Source organism: Quercus lobata, chromosome 4, assembly GCF_001633185.2.
Source record: "Quercus lobata isolate SW786 chromosome 4, ValleyOak3.0 Primary Assembly, whole genome shotgun sequence".
Classification (NCBI taxonomy): Eukaryota; Viridiplantae; Streptophyta; class Magnoliopsida; order Fagales; family Fagaceae; genus Quercus; species Quercus lobata.
In genome coordinates this window covers 27,178,324-27,198,147 of record NC_044907.1, presented here as the reverse complement: position 1 = coordinate 27,198,147, position 19,824 = coordinate 27,178,324, and the positions used below count along the sequence as shown (strand labels likewise).

Sequence of the window (19,824 nt, the reverse complement as noted above, 5' to 3'; positions counted from 1 at the left end):
GCCATTTTTGTTTTTCATAGCTCAAGGAATATATGGTACTTGGTCATATAAAAATTTAATATAGATCATCAAGTAATGCTTTGAAGTGGCAACCCAATCTCAATGGAATAATTTAAGTTATTTGTTTCTAAAAAAAAAAAAGGTTAAATGTTATTTGTTCAAACAGTATAGAAATCTTACCGACACGGCAGTTTGACACAATTGATAACGAGGGTGTTGACCTCGATAAGAATACTGGCCAGAAGTTCCATTAGTCTGGTCCTCATACAAGCCATCACTGTCATTGGATTTACCACGATGATAAAAGGGCAATCTTTCATTCAAGGTGAAAGGATCATTGTACGAGGTTATGCATGGTGCCATTGTAAGTGTAAAGTTTTCCAAATTATCTCCGTATACAAGATCGACTGCACACTTCAGCACCGACACATCCGAACTATCGCTTACAAATGAGAATTCAACCCAAGTGCATTCACTCCATTCAGGTGAGAGTAACCAATGTGATATGATTGATTCCCAAAGGAATTCCTGTTGATGTAACGAAGTTAATACGTGCACTTCCCTGATGCCATAATAAAGTAATGGATTCATGCAACCCAAGTTGGTCTTCAACTGACAAATGACCATATGAGAAAATCCTGATGCGGCTGTCGGATTCTTGTGAGATGAGAAAATAGCACAAATTGCTAATCCTATCCAGTCAGGTTTGTTATACAAATTTGAAGGTAGGAAGATTTTCATTGACTACCTAGTAATCTGTTTGGTGAATCACTTTGGGATTTCACTTTGAGAAGAACAGCGATTGAAAGCACTACTGCACTTTTGGTGGTTCTGGAAAACATATCGGAAATGTTAATCAAGCTTGACAAGTATTGTGTGATAGTAAGCATAAATGATGCTCAAAACAGTTGCTTGTCGTACAATAAATAAATATCTAAATTTATTTTTTGACTAATAATATAGTTATTGACATATTTCATTAATAGTTGAAAGGAATTAGTAGACTTCGTAATAGTCATTGCTGAAGTGACTAAAAGAACTTATTGTAGTTGAAGAGAAGTATATATATGTGGGTTCCAGTTAGAGATTAGGGGTTCAAAACCCACCTAAAGCAAAAATTGATTGTTGTCTTAACCTAATGATAAGAGCAATCATTATAGAGTAGACACCATATAAGTTGAAATAATTGTTTCGGTGAAAAATCTTGTGTAATGATAGTTAAAGGAAAATTATATTTGGTCAACTAAAAAGTATGGCTTTTTTTTAAAAGATGTTTTGGACTAATTTTTTTTTTTTCTTTTGAGGAAAACTTAATCTCATGACAATCTAAATAAAAGAAGTTAGGAGATCATTTTCTAACTTATTAAGGTTGCTACCAATAATTCAAGAATTTTAAGTTGGGGGTCCGAACTATTGTGTCAAGATAAACTCAAATCATATATATATACTACCTAAAAAAATCAACATAATATATGTGTGTATGAAAATCTAAATGTTAATTTTCTTATATTAATGTGAGTTATATATGTGTATATATATATATATATTCAACTTTAATATGTATAGATACACACCAAGACACAAGAATTTATTAAAAAAAAAAAACCTTAAAATCTTCTTAAACTCTAATGAATAAAGAAAAGTTGTATAATTGGCTATACAATATACAAATATATAGGACAAAAACAAAAAACGAATATAGTATCTTCCATCAAAATCATGCTCAACAATAATACATCACATAATAAACTTCATCAATTATTATTTTTATAGCAAAATTATTCATAATTTCCTTTTTAATATATAAATTTTTTCCAAAACTTCATCCATAATTTCCTTTCAAAATTATAATATTACAATTGGAGTCTCATATGATTTTCTTTTCCCCTTTTTTTGCATGAGAATAGAAAATTTCAACCAAATCGCATATATTATCATTGTTGAAAGATTTGCAAGCATTAATAGGACTTGAAATTGAGCTAAAAATCAGGGGTTTCACTATTTACTCACAATTTACTACCTAATTATTTCATTATATTGCAATTGTATATAAGCTCTAAGCTCACACTTTTTTAGGGGGAAATGATTACTAGATTAGTTGATCAATGCTTTCTTTTTGGGGGCAGCCAACTCCTTTTTTTTTTTCATATAACCTTCAGAGATTTATAAAATTTACCTATATTTAAAAACTAAATAATTAAAATTTTTGGAGGGGCCATGGCTTCCAACCATACATGTGGCTCTGCCATTGGCTACCAAACATAAAAAAACAATGAAATAGTTTTATATAAAATAATTTTTAGAAAATTACTCATTTTCTAGAAAACATTAATGTCGAAACAAACAACCATAAAACAGATTCTAAAAAAATTGAAGAAAAAAAAATTGATTTCACCTTGCCAAGTTCCAAACTCTTGATTTCTTAAGGTCTCAAAAAATTTGTTGTTTCCGAGTACACTATAGACTATTTTTATGTTGATTTGTATGTTTAATTATTTGGCTAAGTATGGGAGTTCTAATTAATTCAATTGGTAAAGTCTCTTATTGTCAAATGTTGGGTTTTAGTTAATTCAATACAGGGTTCAAGGTAATTCAATCATCATGGAACAGGCAAAATAGGTATGAATCCTATCTCTATCTATTAAAAAAATATGTGGTTGAATGCAAGTTCTAATTAGCTCAACTCCTAAAGTCTCTTATCTTTGAGTAAGAAATTGGGGTTCAACCCCTACCTATAACAAAAACCAATTGGTGCTTTAACTAGATGGTAAAGAGCAATCATCATAGAAAAAATGCCATATATTTAAAATATTATTGTATCTATCAAAAAATATATATATATTTGGCTAAATATGAGTTTCAGTTAGCTCAACTAGTAAAGTTTTTTTATTATATAACTATTAGGGACACTGGATATGAGATTTAAGGCTGAATTCTCACCTAGTGAGATTAGTCACTAATAAATTGATAGGATAAAAAGAAATCATTATGAAGCAAACACCATTTGTTTGAAATATTAAAGTATTTATCAAAAAAAGATTTATTTGGCTAAATGATAGAATTGGGCCATATTGATCCTCTACAAGCTAGTTGGATCAATCACATGAATTATTTTCTAATATCATATTCCATCCGAATTCATACCTCTATTACCTCTTTAATTGATATGTTTTTTTTTTTTTTCACCACTTCTTTATTTTAGGTCTTTCTCTACCTTATTTTTGTTCATTTGACATAAGTTGTTTTTCACTGCATTAATTACTTCCCTTGCACATAATCAAACCATTTCAAGCAATTGTCCCTCATCTATTTATCAATAGGGGACCACCCTTATCTTTAATCGACTCTCCTCATTTGAAATCCTATATCTTTTCTTATATTTACATTTATCCATCTTAATATTTTTAATTTTGATTACATTCATTTCATGAATGTGTTGCCTCTTAGCAATCCAACATCTAGTGTCATTGAATATACGATGTCCTATAGATGTCTTATAAAATTTTCATTTTAATTTAATAGATATTTTGGAATCACACAATACTCTTAATGCACTTCTCCACTTCATTTACCCTACTCTTATCCTATGATTTATCTTCTTCAATCTTTCAATCTTTATAAATTATTGATTCAATTATATCAAAAGTTCTTACTCTTTAGTATCTTTTGATCATCAAGTCTTACAACCCTTCAACTTTGTATCTACTACTACTAAACCAATATTCCTTGTACCATGTTTAGTCATATTTGGTCAAAAGCATTTACATTGGGTATGTCTAAGGGGTAAGGAGATTGGACTCGAGTGAAGAGGATGGAGGTATTTAATTAACCTTGATTGATTTTAGATTTCTCAAAACAAAAGTAAAGAATAAAAATAAAACATTGTTTGATTTTATTTTTTAAATTTTTAAAGAGAGAATAAATTTGAGAGGATTTGGAAGGGAAAGATACCTAGCCATACCCCTCATTTCTAAATCCCCAAATTTGGGAAATTTAGAAGAAACGGGGAGGGTTCCCCCTTTATTAAAAAAATTAAAAGTATCAATGTTTCTTTTATAATGTCAATTTATATTTTTTTCTTTAAATTGAACAAAAGAGGGATATAGTTGACAATTTATATGAAGTCTTACCATTCCCTCTTGTTCTTACTTGTATAAAACCCTATTTCAACCCTAATTTCACGAGAAGGAAGATGACCACTAAAACACCAAGAAAACCTTGAGAGAATGAATCCTACTCTTTTAACCCTCTCTAATTGGACATCCTTGAGAGGTTTGAGTACTCCAAACACAAAGATCACTTTCAATGCATTGAACATATTGCTAAAACCATAGAGACATTATCAAATCTTCAAAAATAAAATAAAAAACCAACAACCTAAATTAGAGTTATAAGAAAGAAAAAAAAATCCACCAAAAGACAATTTAAAAAAATAGAGAGAGTGCTCACTTTTTTGTGAGAAAAATATGGAATGAATGAGAGAAATGATACCAAATTTATACAAAATAAGATAGGGAAAAGAAGAGCAAAATATTAGGAGGAGGAAATGATCAAAGAAATATGATGGTAAAGTATAGCATAGTGGGGGTGATAAAGAGGCAAAGAAGGAATGGAAGGATTGGAGGAAGTGTAATAGTAGGTATGGACTAATAAGGAGAAGAAGAGTGAAGAATAGGGAGAAGAAAAGTTTTAAAAGAGAAAGAAGAGGTTGAAAATAAGTAGATGATATGGCACAATTCTATTACATGTATTTTTCTATTATAAGTTACATTTGGGTTTTAAGAATGTGCAAACTGCAAACTCATGGTAGTAAAAAATGATGATCCTATCATGATTGGTAAATTATAATTAGTTTTTAGAATGTATAAAGGCATAATACATTATTACATAAATTAATCTTTATATTTCTTTTATTTAAATGATGGAAAGAAAATGATGATATGACCGCTGATGTGGCTTAACATAAGAGTAACAACAATAAATGCTATACTTCAACTTAAATTTTTTTTTTTATTATTATATTGAAACAAGGGTATTTAAATCTCTTTGTGTTTGACCCCTAGGTGTAAGGTTATTATAAAGAGAAATTCTTTGAGGTGGTCTCGAGATGCTTGCAAAAGATTTTAAATATTATATAGATATAAATATAGATGTAGAAAGAGAGAGACCTGCAAATATGGTTTAAACCAACATTCAAGGCTGCCTGACATCTTACTTCCACATTGCCCATTTCCAAATGATAAGCCTAAATTAATAGAGCCTGGCCTTGAATTTTTCGAAGTGCCTGTGGCAATTACTTGATTTGAAAATGTTTCCCGTGAAGTGGACTCCTCTTGTATAGTTTTATTATTTCGTAGAAGCATTCGCATGGGGTTAGGCCTCCTGCAAGTATCAAAAAACAAATTTCATATCTATTGCATTTAAGTGTGGTAACAAAATACTTGTCCAGTTAATTTTAACCTTTCTGGTAAGAAAGGGCAACGATAATCTTTTTCATGGTTGCAGTCTTGCAACATTCCAAGTTGATGTGAAAGATGTTCGGACAAAGATTGGTGATTGGAATCTGGACTCCCTAACATGTACTCAACAAGTGCTGGAACAAACTCTGCGACATTTTGCTCATTTACAAGACGGATTCCACACGATTCCAATTGCACAGCTGTGTCACTACTTTTAAATGAAGCCCCAATGTGATTACATTGATTCAACCGAAAAACCCGGCGTGGTATGTAAAATACCACAAGTCGTTGTGAATCTTGTGGTGACTCATCAGAAACGTCTCTAGAGAGGGGAAAGACCGTGTAAGGTGCCAAAGAAACTTCATCACTAGAGCGAAGAAAAATTGTTAAATCCAGCTTGAAACTGAAACCAGCTGGTTGCATTTGAATACCATACAGAACATATATAGCGAACCCCAACCATTTTGAATCATCATGTACATCTGGAGGCAACGGCATTTCTATGGAGGGCCCAAGTTTTTTACAAGCGAGCCAGCATGGTGGACATGCAATCTGAATACAAATGGTTTTGTGCCCAATCTACCTGTAAAATACATAAATGTATGGCGCATAAATGTTCAATAGAATGGTGAGAGAAAAACATTTACAAAAATGATAAGTTTAGGGACAAAAATTTTAACAACTTTTTTCACAACTACTGAGTTGACATGTTGTTGGATAAACATGTGCGAATGAAAGTCTCAAATAGAGAAAAAGTAGATAAATTGAGGAATTAACATAACATAATTGGGCCTAAACCCATAAGTTTTTAGGTAAAATGGAGTTTCCTCAGATATAAGCAGAGACCTGATACAATGTTGAAAGCAGTGAATTGAGCTTTTGTTTTAGCTTGGGATCAGAGTTTTGGGGAACTGCTCATATGATCTTCTATGAATATTTCATGAACTTGACCAAGGTCATTACAGCTCCTGAAATTTTCTTGCCTTGAGTTTTGTCCAAATTCTATCATATCTTGCTCGTATATAATACGTGCACCACATATTTTAATCTGAATATACTGAATTGTGGGTCTAATCACAGAGCTGAAGTAACTCCCTTTGTCAGAATGTTCTGTAATCCTGGCATGTGATATGTATAGCCAAAGTCCAAATGAACCAACAAATGTTTCTTTAGGAATCTTAAGGACCTGGGGAAAATTTAAAGAAACGCCATTCATGTCGAAATGACAAATAAATTCATGAAAGTATTTTGAGTCCTGACCAGGAGAAACATCTTTCAAACTTGGAGGGACTACAAAAATGACACATAGAGCGATCCCTTTCCAACTTCTGTTATTGAATAGATTAGGAGGTAATGAGATTTGCACGGATGACCCGATTTGCACAGATGACCCGCACTACTTATTCTTGAACCACTCTGAAATTTCAGTTTGAGGTACAACCAGGAAAAAGCCTTTAAGTTGATGGATTTGGTCCCGTAAAATATTAAAAGACAAGTAAAAAAGATGTTCAATGCGTTCACGCACATGTGAGAGAGAGAGAGACCTCCATGTATCTTTGCCACAATGATTGGACGGGTGTATTTAGCAAAGGAACATCAGCAATTTTGCCTTCTTCATCATCAGCCAAGCCATGGCAATTAATAAAAGTGAATCTTGCTGCATCCGAAGTCCATACAACAACTTGATTTGAATAATTTTCAAGTGAAGTACATCCTTGTGCTGAAACAAATTGTGTACTTAATGGAAGATATGGCAATGATTGAAGCTTGCTACAATGATCCGAGAAAAGAAGTTTGAGATTTAAAAGCTGAGAAATACTATCAGGTAAGCGTGTAAAATTATTTTTCCTCAAATTCAAAGATGTTAGTGAGGATAGGTAGCTAAGATCATTAGGGAGAGCTCCGTCCAACAGATTACAATCACTGAGATCTAGAGATACTAAAGAGCTTAATCCTGAGAATGACTCAGGCAACAACAGGTTGATGGGCTCTGGTTGAGATTGTCGATCAATGAGATAGGTGTAGGGAAGAGTGAGGGTGGTACCAATTGAGGATAAAATGGGAATGAGCCCACTCAAATACCTTGCTTTTTGTGGTTGACCCTTACATCCTGATAGAATGAGAATTTCAAGAGATATCAAACTACAAATAACACTTGGAAAGCTAGAAAGGTTTTCGCAGTCTTGAAGATTCAATAAAGTCAAGCCAGTTAGATGCTTGATTGATGATGGTAGTTCTTCTATGGCAATCCTGTCCAAATAAAGCTCCAACATGCTTGTCATGTTTCTCCCAATCTTTGGAAACTTCTTGAGTTTTGAACAGCCAGATAGAATTAAAATTTTAAGAGATTTCAAGTTGATCTCATGCGGAAGGTCCTCAAGACACTTACAGTCTTTTAGATTTAATAGAATAAGTCGTTTAAGACTTCCAACAGATGGGTGTAACGCATGCAATCCTGTACAGCCTTGAAAAATCAACCTTTCAATATTTGGCAACCCATTAAAGTTAGGAGTCTGGCATAACTTTTGAGAGTCACTAAGGTCGACAAGCTTTAGCTTGTGTAAGTGCTGAGATAAAACAATAAGTGAATATAGAAAATTAAGCAATCAGAACATAACAATAATTAATAATAATAATAAGAAAACTGTATAAGTTAAAATCATACACTAAGTTCCGTTGGAAGTTGCATAATACCACTGCGATGCATAATGAGCTCAACAAGTTCAGGCGGCTGGAAACTCTTTGGCAATGATTTCAAAGGATATTCATGCCATTCCAATAAACGTAACTCATTTGAAAGATTACTGAGACAAGGAAGGTGCAGCTTACATATTTTGAGCAATCTTAGTTTATTCATCTTAGAGAATGGATCAACATTCAGTTCTTCATTTTCTTCATTTGGAGTCAAATTGAGCATCATGCCTTCAATTCGTTCTGTTCCCTAGTAACCAAGAACAATAGAAATTAGTTTAGATATGGCAAAAACTTGCATGAATGGTAGAATTATAAACTTCCCTAAATTTATGTTTATATAATAATACACTTACAATATTGTTCTGCAATACATAAAGGACATCAGTACACTGCCACAACCTACTGCATCTACCAAGATTCATTATTGATTCCTCATAAACAATTTTCCAACCCATTTGTTGTATTAAATGATGCATGCAGAATTTCTCCTCTACAATAGTAATTAGAGATTTGTCAATGAGCTTTCTTTTATTATCATCCGAGTAGCAAACTGATTCTAGTATATCAGCTACTCGATTTTGGTCCTCCCCTTTGAAGAAACATGCAATATCCAAAAATAATTTTTTTTTCCAACTCCTCCAATCCATTGTATGCTATTTGAAGTTTCTCTAGAATATTTTCTTTTTCTTTTATTTTTTCCCAAGAACTTTCCCATTCCTCTTTTGTTCTTTCACACAAATAGGAACTCAGAACTGTAAGAAGCAAAGGATTGCCCTGAGCATAATTGACAAAATCATTGCACAAATCCAAAAAATCATTTTCACAATGAGATTTTTGACTAAAAAGTTGTTGAGCTTCATCATTATTTAGTCTGCCAGCCTTAAATACAGTCTGAATTTCACAGCTTTTCAACAAATGTTCATCTTCAGTAGTTATTATGATTCTACTTCTTGGACCAAACCAACTCTTCCGTGCTAATGCTTCTAAGTGTCTTTTTTCTACTTCTTGGACCAAACCAACTCTTCCGTGCTAATGCTTCTAAGTGTCTTTTTTCACTCGCATCATCAACAACAATAAGCACCTTTTTATCACGTAGTATATTCCTGATCACTTGGATTCCCCCAGTCATATCCCTTTCCATTAATGCTCCTTTACTTATATCACAAAGGAGTTGCTCTTGTAAAGTCTCTAAGCCATGTGCTTCAGAAACCTCTTTGACATTTTCAAGAAAGCTGCAAGCTTCAAATTGAATACGAATCTCGTTAAAACAAAACGTGCAAGAGTTGTCTTGCCCATTCCACTCTTCCCACATATCCCAATAAAGCAGACATCATTTGAATTCATATCTAGATATGAATTCATTTTCTTAACACGAGAGTCTATTCCAACAAAACCATCTTCATAAACAATTGAATGTTCATCTTTCAATTTAGTAAATATCCAGTCAAAAATTTCTCAGATAAACTCTCCCTCAGGCCTATAAGAAAGACAAAACAAAAATCTTCGTGTCAACACAAACCAATTTATCTTTGATGTTCTGCATTTTCATCTCAGAAAAAGAGCTCTAAAATTGAACTAAACTAGATAGTTGAGCTTAATTTGCTTGGTAAAATCCTAGGGCTATTAGTTTCTAAAAAAGAAAACATGCCTTTTGATGTAAACTTGAAGCGGTAGAGACTATACTGTCGGATGTGGATTTTCATTTTTTACTTTTTAGAAAACTACTTAAATTTAATTGAAATTTTGAATAGGCTTTTGAAAACGATATAGCTGTTAACTTTTGTTCTCTTTCTCTCTAAGAACTCACAGAGTAAATAAAAGTGATTCTTATTGATAAAAGAGAAAGAATTAATCAAGTTAAGTTACAATGAATTACTCTGCACCTAAGTTAAACTAGTATTGGTACTCCTTAGAAATATACCACATCAAATATAGGGATGTACTGGCCTGAAACAATGATTTTTCAGATGTTTAAGCTAGTACTGATGTTTCCACTAGTACAGTAAAATATAATTAAAAGTTGTTAAAATTTTTTAAAAATATTATAAAACATGTTATTCATGGTAATATAATTGATAAAAGAGAAAGAATTAATCAAGTTAAGTTACAATGAATTACTCTGCACCTAAGTTAAACTAGCATTGGTACTCCTTAGAAATTTACCACATCAAATATAGGGATGTACCGGCCTGAAACAATGATAAAAGAGAAAGAATTAATCAAGTTAAGTTACAATGAATTACTCTGCACCTAAGTTAAACTATTTGGTACTCCTTAGAAATTTACCACATCAAATATAGGGATGTACTGGCCTGAAACAATGATTTTTCAGATGTTTAAGCTAGTATTGATGTTTCCACTAGTACAGTAAAATATAATTAAAAGTTATTAACAATTTTTAAAAATATTATAAAACATGTTATTATGGTAATATATGGGTTAATGTACTTAGGCTATTTGAGCTTATAAAATATATAGATTTTAAATTATATGTTTATTAATATATAAAATATATAAATAAATACAAAGACACACACACATATATATATATATATATATATAGCAATATTCTCAAATACGAGACTTCATTATTAATCGATACTGAAATACTTCAAGCACCTAGCCAAACAGAAACAAAATTGAGGCATTAGTTACTTTTATTGGGGCTTGGGCTAATGGGGGATGTTAGACCTAGATTTTGCTTCTAAAGCTATATATTTTAGAGAGGATCTTGACTTTATATTAGATCTTTTGCGTCTAAGGAGTAAGGATACACTTATGTATTTTGAACGTATACTTTTGGAGTGTTTAATGTGTAGTATTATTTATAACCAACATTACCTGGCCAAAAGATATTGTAATCAACATTACCAAGTCAAAAAAGGAAAATAGATCAATCATAAACAATAACACAAACATTTACCTAAAATACTCTTCTCTATTAAGGGGAAACCAAGGGTATACTCCAAATAAATTCACTCCTATAAAAACAAGTTAAAAATCATTTTCAAGTTTACTCAACTGAGATCTTGAGTCACTCTAGATACAATTCTTCATAGTTGTAGCACCCAAAACCTTAATTTTTATATGTGTCTCAACTCTCATGGCCCCCACAAAAAAAAAAAAAAAAAAAACGCTTTTCTTTACTCAGAACTCACACATCATATCACAGTACTGTAAACTTTCATGCTGTTTTGATTATGAAAACGGCAACCTTTTAACAGCTACATTTAAAGTAATTAAGTATTGCAGTAAGAACAAGCAGAAAAAATGCTCAATATAAGAAGATCAACAAGTGATACCTATCAGTTAATGTCTTTCCAGAGAGCCCGGCCACGTCACTTAGAGCATTTCTCCATTTCTGCACCTTCTTCTTCTGGATACGGTTTTCAAGTTCAGCAAAGGCCACAGCAAAAGTCTCCCTCTGATTCTGCACATGATCAGGATCCACATGGTAGAAAATGGGCAACACTTAATACCAAGCGAGTTATAGTTGAGATTCTAAGACAGACAATGTCATGTATTCGAACGGAGTTGGCAAGTAGCAAACAAAACATTCCAACGGGAGAAATCAAAGAGACGATGGGATACTAAACAAAGCCATTGCACATTACCATCAGGTATGTTATGCCGAATGCTATTTTACTACATCAATACCTGTTTTATCAATTTTTTTTTTAATGCATAATTTTAAAACCAGTAATAATTTTTCACCTAAATTTTTTTTTGATAATGCTGTGGACATAAAAAATAAAATAATAATATCAAACGTTGTAACATTTTGTTGTGTTCCTATGATTCTTTTTTGTGTGACATTTTGTTGTCTTCCTAGGCTTCTTTTTTTGTTTAGTCAAATTTGGTAATCCAAAATTCATTGTTTTAGGCACAATTTTCTTCAATTGGCTTTTTATTTGCTTTTTTTTTTTTAATACACGATCAAAAGTGGTTAGCCCAATTTAAAACCAGTAACAATTTACCACCTACGATTTATTATGAAAATGTTGTGAATGTAGCATTACTCTAAAATAAAATAATAAAATATCAGACCAGAACCCACTATAGCTAGAAATAAAGGTATTGTAAAAATATCGTGACATTTTGTTGTGTTCCTAGACTTCGTTTTTTATTTAGTCAATTTGTTGAACTAAAATTCGTTGCTTTATGCGTAATTTTTTTAGGTTGAATTTTTTAACACATTGTTTCAAGTATATAAATAAACATTGTTTTACACACATATACAAATTGACAAAGTGACACTTTTCTCCTTTATATTTGGGGTAGTTTTGTAACACCCCAACCCAATTTTATAATTAAACTATGTGTTTGAGTGGTTAATTATTATTTTTAGGCCACTTACTTTCTAAAATTAATATAAGAGTATTTAATAAACATATTATTTTATAATGCCATTAAATAAGAATTGTAAAGATTATAAATAATTGAATGGCTATTTGTATTATGTATATATACTAAATATGTACAAAACTATATTAAGTGGGTTAAGTTATTTTAATTAAGCATGATGCATGAGATAGTACAGTAGAAATTTCATCCACATGTAACCAATGGGAATTCAACACATAATGCCAAAGTTTCATGCATGTTGACAAACCCAAAGATCAAGACTTTGTTGGCCATGCAATCACTAAGCTCCACCTCACTTCTTCCTTGACTTTTCTCGAGACAAACATCCAAGAAGCCTCTCTATTCCCACGGGTAAACACAAATCATAATTTTTATCTCTCTAACTTTACACTCTTTTCTCTTAAGGAAAGAGCTAGGAACTCTCTTATGTCCCTTTTGTCAAACCCATGGGTCCACACTCTGAAAGAAAGACAAGACTTCATCCTATTTCTTCTTCATACTCTCTCAAAGCAATTAGAACAATCAAGAAACTCCCTCCCTCTCATGCCTATGGGTCTAACACCAAAAAGAAAGAAAACTCTCTCAAGCTCTCTACCTCTCATACTTTTGGGTCCAGCCACTAGGAAAGGGAAATACTTTCATGCAAGAGAGATTCTATTCCTATTTTCCCCTCAAGAACCATAAACTTGGTAAGGGTTTTAGCTACTCTTATCTTAGAATTCATGATTTCTTCGTGAAACTTTTAGTAATGGTAATTGTGGTTTGTGAAAGTAGGAAATCATGAATTTGTAAATCTATATATATATATATATATATATATATATATAGTATTTTAAGAAGTTTTGAAATTGTGTTGATGGTTTGTTGAAGGTAGATTAGGGTTTTTACTAATTAATAATTTTATATGATTAAGGAAATAAGAAAAAGTTAGGATAAGTACTTTTGATGCTGCTACTGGGATTTTTGTTATGTGTATTTTTGCTCTAAATGGTTAAATGACTATGTATAATGTTTTATAACATGTCTAATGAGTGTATAAAAATTCCCATATAAAAATACTATCGTTTGATAATTGTTTGTGAATTTACAAGAAAACGTTGCAAAGCTGTCACTGTGACAGATTTTGTGTTCATGCATGGTAAATTATGTATTAAATTGTATACAGTGAATTTGAATGCTAAGGATATTTTATATGGAATCTAAGACACATGTGGTTGTTATGGAAGTGGTCTCACAACATTTGGATTAATATAAAAATAATGGTTCAATTTCTAAATTGCATGAAATTCTGTCAGGACAGATTTGAGCACGTTATTTTTTACAATTTTTAGTAAATCATGATTTTATACTTTGACTCCGAAATTGATATGGTATTTACTAGACATCCAAAGGAGTTTCTCTGTAAAATTTCATGAAGTTTGGATGTGAATTGATAGCCCATTTGTATTTTATAAGTGAAGTATATGCTACTGGAATAAAACAGTGAATAGTAAGGGACATGCCTAACTTTGAGGATTTAATTATAAAGTTAGGGTGAATGATTTGAGCTATAATTTATTATGCTCATCATTTGGTATGTCTGGATCATAGATAAATTTTGTGGGATTTGGTTTAAGGTTTAGTACTCAAATGAGAGGTTCTAAACCATTTAACTGTTGTTTTTTTTATGAAGCTGTTTGGTTTCGACATGCTGTATGTTGCCTTATGAGTGTATATGGTTATATGACCATGCTTAAAAGAGTTTATGTTTATGCATGCATTATTGCCCTAATCTCAAAGCACCTTCTAAAATAAAGTTGACTCTTCTAGAGATATGAGATTAGTGTGAGAATGTTGGTTTCTCTATGATTTAGTACATCATGTTATCTGATGAATGTATTTTGTGTTTGTGGGAACCTCATTGAGGTGGGATTAGGACTTCTTTGATTTTAAGAGATAGGCTTTGAGATGAATGTGTAAGTTTATGATAAGGAATAATTGATAGTAAGTAATAAACTTTGATATTTGGTTTAGGTGTTACCAGTTCCCCAAGTCTAAGCTCCTTCGACTGTAGGCTCTCGATTCCTCTGTTTTTAGATAAGGGATAAGTTATATGGTATTTGGTAAGTCATGAGGTTATTTTAAAGTATATTATGCATTAAAAGATTTTTTTATTAGAGATATGGCATATAATCATTATTTTGACAGAGATATGTTCGTGAGCTTTCGAAACATTATGTATATGATTTAAGCATATTGATGTCATTACTAATTTCCACAAATATGATGTCTAAAGAAAAGAATGGAAATACTATTATTATGAAATGTTATGCAAAATAAGAAATTTCAATATGATGTATAAGTATGAAAGGTTTACGGGCTATGTCCTCTGGTGATCTGAACTCTGTCAGTAGGGGTTAATTACTAGCTTTCCATGGAAAATGTTATATGATTGGCCATTAAGTGGGACTGGCTCTACTGTACCTGCCCTTGTTGGTTATAGCCAACTTGTGGAGGAAGTCAACCTACCCCCATGGTTGAAAGATATGTATTATGATGTGATCCCGAGAATACCTGACATTGTGAGGAATGCTAGATGCCTAGCACCGTGGTGCTAGAAGTCTCCCAAATAAGTACAGACTTATCAGATATAGACTAACCAATAAGTTATTTATGAACAGCTATATTATGTTATTAATCATGAGAGAATGATTTTGTTTAAATGTATTATGAAAAGTTAAAAACTCTCATGAAAAGAAGTTTATGATGAAAAGAAAAACTGTTCTTTAAATATAAGAGTTTCTGAAGTTTTGTTACGCTTTAAAGATAAAGCTTCTTATGAAAGTACAAGTTTATGTTAAAAGCTTATAAGATATTTATTCTTTATAAAACGTTAAGTTTTATGACTATGAAAATTATAATATTTTATGAGAAGAAGTTTAGGAAAAAAGGTTTTGTTATTCTTTAAGATGATTCTAGTTTAAGATAAAGTTATCAATTATCTGATTTAAGTTAAAATGATTATTTTGTAATGAGAATGCATATATATATATATATATATATATATATATTGATTTTAAACAATCAATATTACATTTGGTGACTTTGTAAGAAATGAAAGAAATTAAATCCGAAAGGTTTTGGTAATATTATTCTGATAAAAAAAATGAGAACAATTATTTTCTTATGAAGAACGTATAAGTTATTATTATGAATAGTATAAAATACTATGCATGAAAAGATGTTCTCCTATTCGAATATTCATAGAATGAAATGATCTGATTTACATGTATCCTTATTAAATTCTCATATATCTTTCCTTTATTGAGCTATGTAGCTCACCCCTTCCACTCTTTCAGTTAGTAGGTTTTATTTTGGAGCAGAGGGAGCCTTAGTCGAGTTTGGAAGGAGCTGGTTTTAGTTTTATATGCATAGATCCTAAATTAGCAATTTGATGTTTAGATTTGTAGTATGGTGTATTTTAGGATATAATGAAAGTGTGTGCCTTAAAGTATTAAGAGATGTATTATGTGAAATTTAGAATTTGAATAATTTGTGGATTGTGTTATCCTTTGAGGTACAATGTAGATGTTCTGAATATCAAGTGGAAAATTATATCATTTAAGTAAAGAAACAAGAATGAAAAGAAAGAGGGAAGCTTTTGTAAAAGTTTTGGAAAAAGTTAAGTTGGTTCTTGTTAATATCAGGTTTAAGCTTGATATTAGCATGCCAGTCATGGTCACAAATACAGGTATCGGGTTTGGGGTGTGACAAGTTTCATTCCCCCCCTAAATTAAAGTTGAATAATTTCCTCTATATTTTGTAAACGAGCATATACTCCTACTATTACTCTCTTAGTTAAACCCTAATGAAATTTTATAATTCCTAAAATATTACATTATGTAATGTCTAAAATACTCCTACTAAATTTTAATGTCTCAAAAAATTTCTTCTTGTATTTTGAATATTATGTGATAGATTGGTAGTCATGCTTGGAAAGTTAGAATGATGATATATGGTGTTCTATTTATTACCTAGAGAATACTAATTTATTAGGCTTAAATTTTCTAGACTTATAATTTTATCTAATAGAAACTTTGATGACAAATGTCTTTTGTTATTTTGTTCTTTTTTTAATATCTTTTCCTACTTAAAAGGGTGTCCATTAAAAATAAGTAAGCTAAACATCATAGTTAGACTCATAAAATAAGATGATAAAGAATGAAGTATGAATAACAAAATTTTCATTGTAGATGGTTGCAAGTATTTAATTTGATGAAGATCTTCAAAAAAATTGTAGCATATATCATCATTCATTGGGAAAATTTAAATATTGTGGAAAGATGATGACATTCATTAACATTCCTTTAGCATTTTTTGGTAAGTAGATATTACATTTAGTAAATAGGTTTTAAGAAATTGTCATGGTAAATACTAAATAGATATTCAAATAGTTATTTTAAATTTAAGTATATGATTTCATACTTTTGCCACCAAAAAAAAAAAAAAAAATTATATTAATTTTCTCACTAAAAGGACAACACGTGCCTTGCACGTGCAGCCCACACTAGTCTAATACTTATATAAAAAGCGTGAATGAGCTATCTAGAAAATTTTTGGGTTAGTCAAGTTTTGTCTTCTTGTGAAGCCAAAACAGTTCATTTGAAGATAAACTCAAAACACAACTCCGTTACTCCCTCTTATTTTCTTCTCTCTACCCATGATTTTTTTTTTCCCTTCTCTCTTCTTCCTCCCAAATCACCTATTTGTCCTGTGATTTGAACTCCTTCACAACCCAGCCTCAATATCGATCAAAGAAAGATTTGGAACTCAAGAACCAATTTGCATGAGAGATAAAAAGAAAATGGAGCCCAAGAGCTTAAACGCTATTTGTGATCTTTGTGGGTTGGTGGATGTGCTAGAGATAGACGGTTGCAGGTTTGAAACTCTGTTCTATTTACTTTTTTTGGTTTTTGGTACTACAAAATCATGGTTGCTAAGAAAATTGGGTTTTTTACTCAGATGGGTCAGAATATTTTGTGCCATATTTAGATTATATGAATGAAAGTTTGAATATTTTTTAGTCTGATTGGTTGAATTTGTGTTGTGTTTGCTATCTGTAGGTGTTCTTCTTTGCAATTATCTTTGCACGTGAGATTGAAAGTTTGGATTTTTACTCATATTAGATAATTTTTGTGTGTTAATATTTGCTATTAGGAGTTCTTTTGTCGTATCATATATGTAATTATGTATGTATGTATATGAATGAAAGTTTGGGATTTTTTTTTTTTTTACTAATATCCTATGAATTTTGTGTATGCTGGTGTTCTTTCTGTGGAGTAGGATTAGTTTTTCATAGATGAATCATTGTAATCTGTAATCTTCAGTAGAATGCCTTTTCGGTTGTTGGAGGTAAAGAGATAAGAGGCTCTATCTTTGATCTGAAGGGGCCCTGTGGTTTACCCCAAGCCTTGGTGAGTTAGGGTATTGGCTAAAAATCCACTGAGGTCCTTGAGATGGCACGAGGTAAAAAAAATTTGTGACCTATTCTTTATATTTTCATGGTTCTGTTGAATGTTATAAGCTTTTGAGGATTTTAGATTTATAGGCTTTTGTTTTTGTTCACAGTGACAGTCATCAAGCAGAGGTTTGTGATTCCAAGATTGCAACAGAGCAAGGGTGAGTTATATTTTTCATGTTTGCTTTGATTTCAAGTTTGAATGCTTAAAAATTTTAATATATGAAGAAGGGGCTTGGTTTTTTTTTTTTTTTTTTTTTGTGTATAACCAATGGATGAATTATTGTCTCTTTGGTTTATTTGAGAAAGTATTTTGTGAAAAAAATTTATGAAAGAGGTTTTTTTGGTTAGAGATATTTTTAGTGTTTAATGATTTGGATGGATGTGATGCTGTAATTTTTAGTTTGTTTTGTAAAATGGATTGTCATAAGGTGTTCCTCTTCCCAACCTTTATATATATATATATATATATATATATATATATATATATATTAAATATATGTTTCAACTCTCTAATTCTTTCCCCCTTTCCACGCTGTTGCTTTGGTTAAACCAATCTAGGAGCCAGAACAGGTAGCAAAAAGGTTGATGTAAGAATCATATTAAAGAGTTTGTGCAGGATCAAGGAGAATCCTCTTACAATAGATGTGGAAGCACCCTTCTTTGGTTTGATACTAAGTTTTGGTTTTCTACAAGAGTGGAAGATGGAGTGCAATAAAATAAACTATTTCACAATGATAGAAAATCTTAGTGTTGTGCTAGATATAAACAAACTCATTAGAATGTGAACGTGTATTACATACTATCACCTTTCTAGCATAGAGTTGTATCTGAAAGCTTAGTTTCTACATTGATCTCATTTAGCTAGAAAACATGCATTGTTTGATTTTGTAAAGAACCATTGGCTAAAGTCAATTATGCTTGGTACTTTGGTAGTGGATATGTCTAACTATATTTGGTAGTGATACTTTATCAAGGTGTTTTAAATTTCATCAATGATCAACTAGAATCCTGTTTTCTTCTTCTTTTATGGGGTCTTTGACTCTTTGGGTTTACAATATAGATTATTATGGCATTTTAAGGACTTTTTTTACTACATATATTGCTAATACAAATGAATCAAAATGCTATTTTGGATTGGTTAGTTGCCCACTACACTTTTAAAATTTTCTCCCAAATAAGGTGTTAACTTTCAATTTTAAAGTTTAGATATATTAACAAATACTCAATGTATTGGCAAGCACGTGCATTGCACGTGCAGCCCACACTAGTCTTCTATATATATATATATATATATATATATATAAGTGCGAATGCGCTAAATCACTGTAGCTACAATGCTTTGGTTTTGTGAGCCACTTTTTTTTCCCCAAGTTTTGAACAGTAACTACAGTGCCAAGTGGCACTGTAGCTATAATAGCTATAGTTTTTTTTTTTTTTTCTTCTTCTTCTTCTTCAGTAATCGCTCTGTGTTTTTTTTTTTTTCCTTTTAAATATTTATATAAGCTGGTATATATATTGTTATACTAACACAACAAATTTTGCAATATTTTCACAATTATTGACGTGCACAAATGTGCTAAAACACTGTAGCTACAGTGCTTTGGTTTCGTGAGCCACTTTTTTTTTTTTTTTTTAAGTTTTGAATCGTAACTACAGTTTTTTTTTTTTTTATTCTTCAGTAATTGGTTTGTGTTTTTTTTTTTTCCTTTTAAATATTTATGTAAGCTGGTATATATATTGTTATATTGACACAACAAATTTCACAATATTTTCACAATTATTAACGTGTCAATTTCTTATAAGTCA

The 19,824-nt window shown here is 31.2% G+C and overlaps 3 protein-coding genes across 3 annotated transcripts; all 3 read right to left on the bottom strand.

The window, feature by feature from the left end:
• Positions 1–768: 768 nt before the first annotated feature.
• On the bottom strand, positions 769–6,009 carry LOC115984936. Its single transcript, XM_031107918.1, has 3 exons — positions 5,461–6,009; positions 5,169–5,382; positions 769–831 (listed from the first exon to the last, which is right to left on the bottom strand). Exons 1-3 carry the CDS (start codon positions 5,955–5,957, stop codon positions 769–771), a joined length of 774 nt encoding a protein of 257 aa, XP_030963778.1. The 5' UTR covers positions 5,958–6,009.
• A 185-nt stretch (positions 6,010–6,194) lies between these two features.
• Positions 6,195–8,020, bottom strand: LOC115984935 (disease resistance-like protein DSC1; the record flags this gene model as incomplete). The annotated part of the gene is made up of 2 exons (XM_031107917.1): positions 6,195–6,933; positions 7,004–8,020. Coding segments are annotated over 2 exons (1,095 nt in total), but the record flags the coding sequence as incomplete, so codon positions are not given.
• Positions 8,021–8,111: 91 nt separating this feature from the next.
• LOC115983387 (disease resistance protein RPP2A-like) lies at positions 8,112–9,146 on the bottom strand. Its single transcript, XM_031106059.1, has 3 exons — positions 8,717–9,146; positions 8,507–8,686; positions 8,112–8,400 (listed from the first exon to the last, which is right to left on the bottom strand). Exons 1-3 carry the CDS (start codon positions 8,798–8,800, stop codon positions 8,119–8,121), a joined length of 546 nt encoding a protein of 181 aa, XP_030961919.1. The 5' UTR covers positions 8,801–9,146; the 3' UTR covers positions 8,112–8,118.
• Between the last annotated feature and the right edge of the window lie 10,678 nt (positions 9,147–19,824).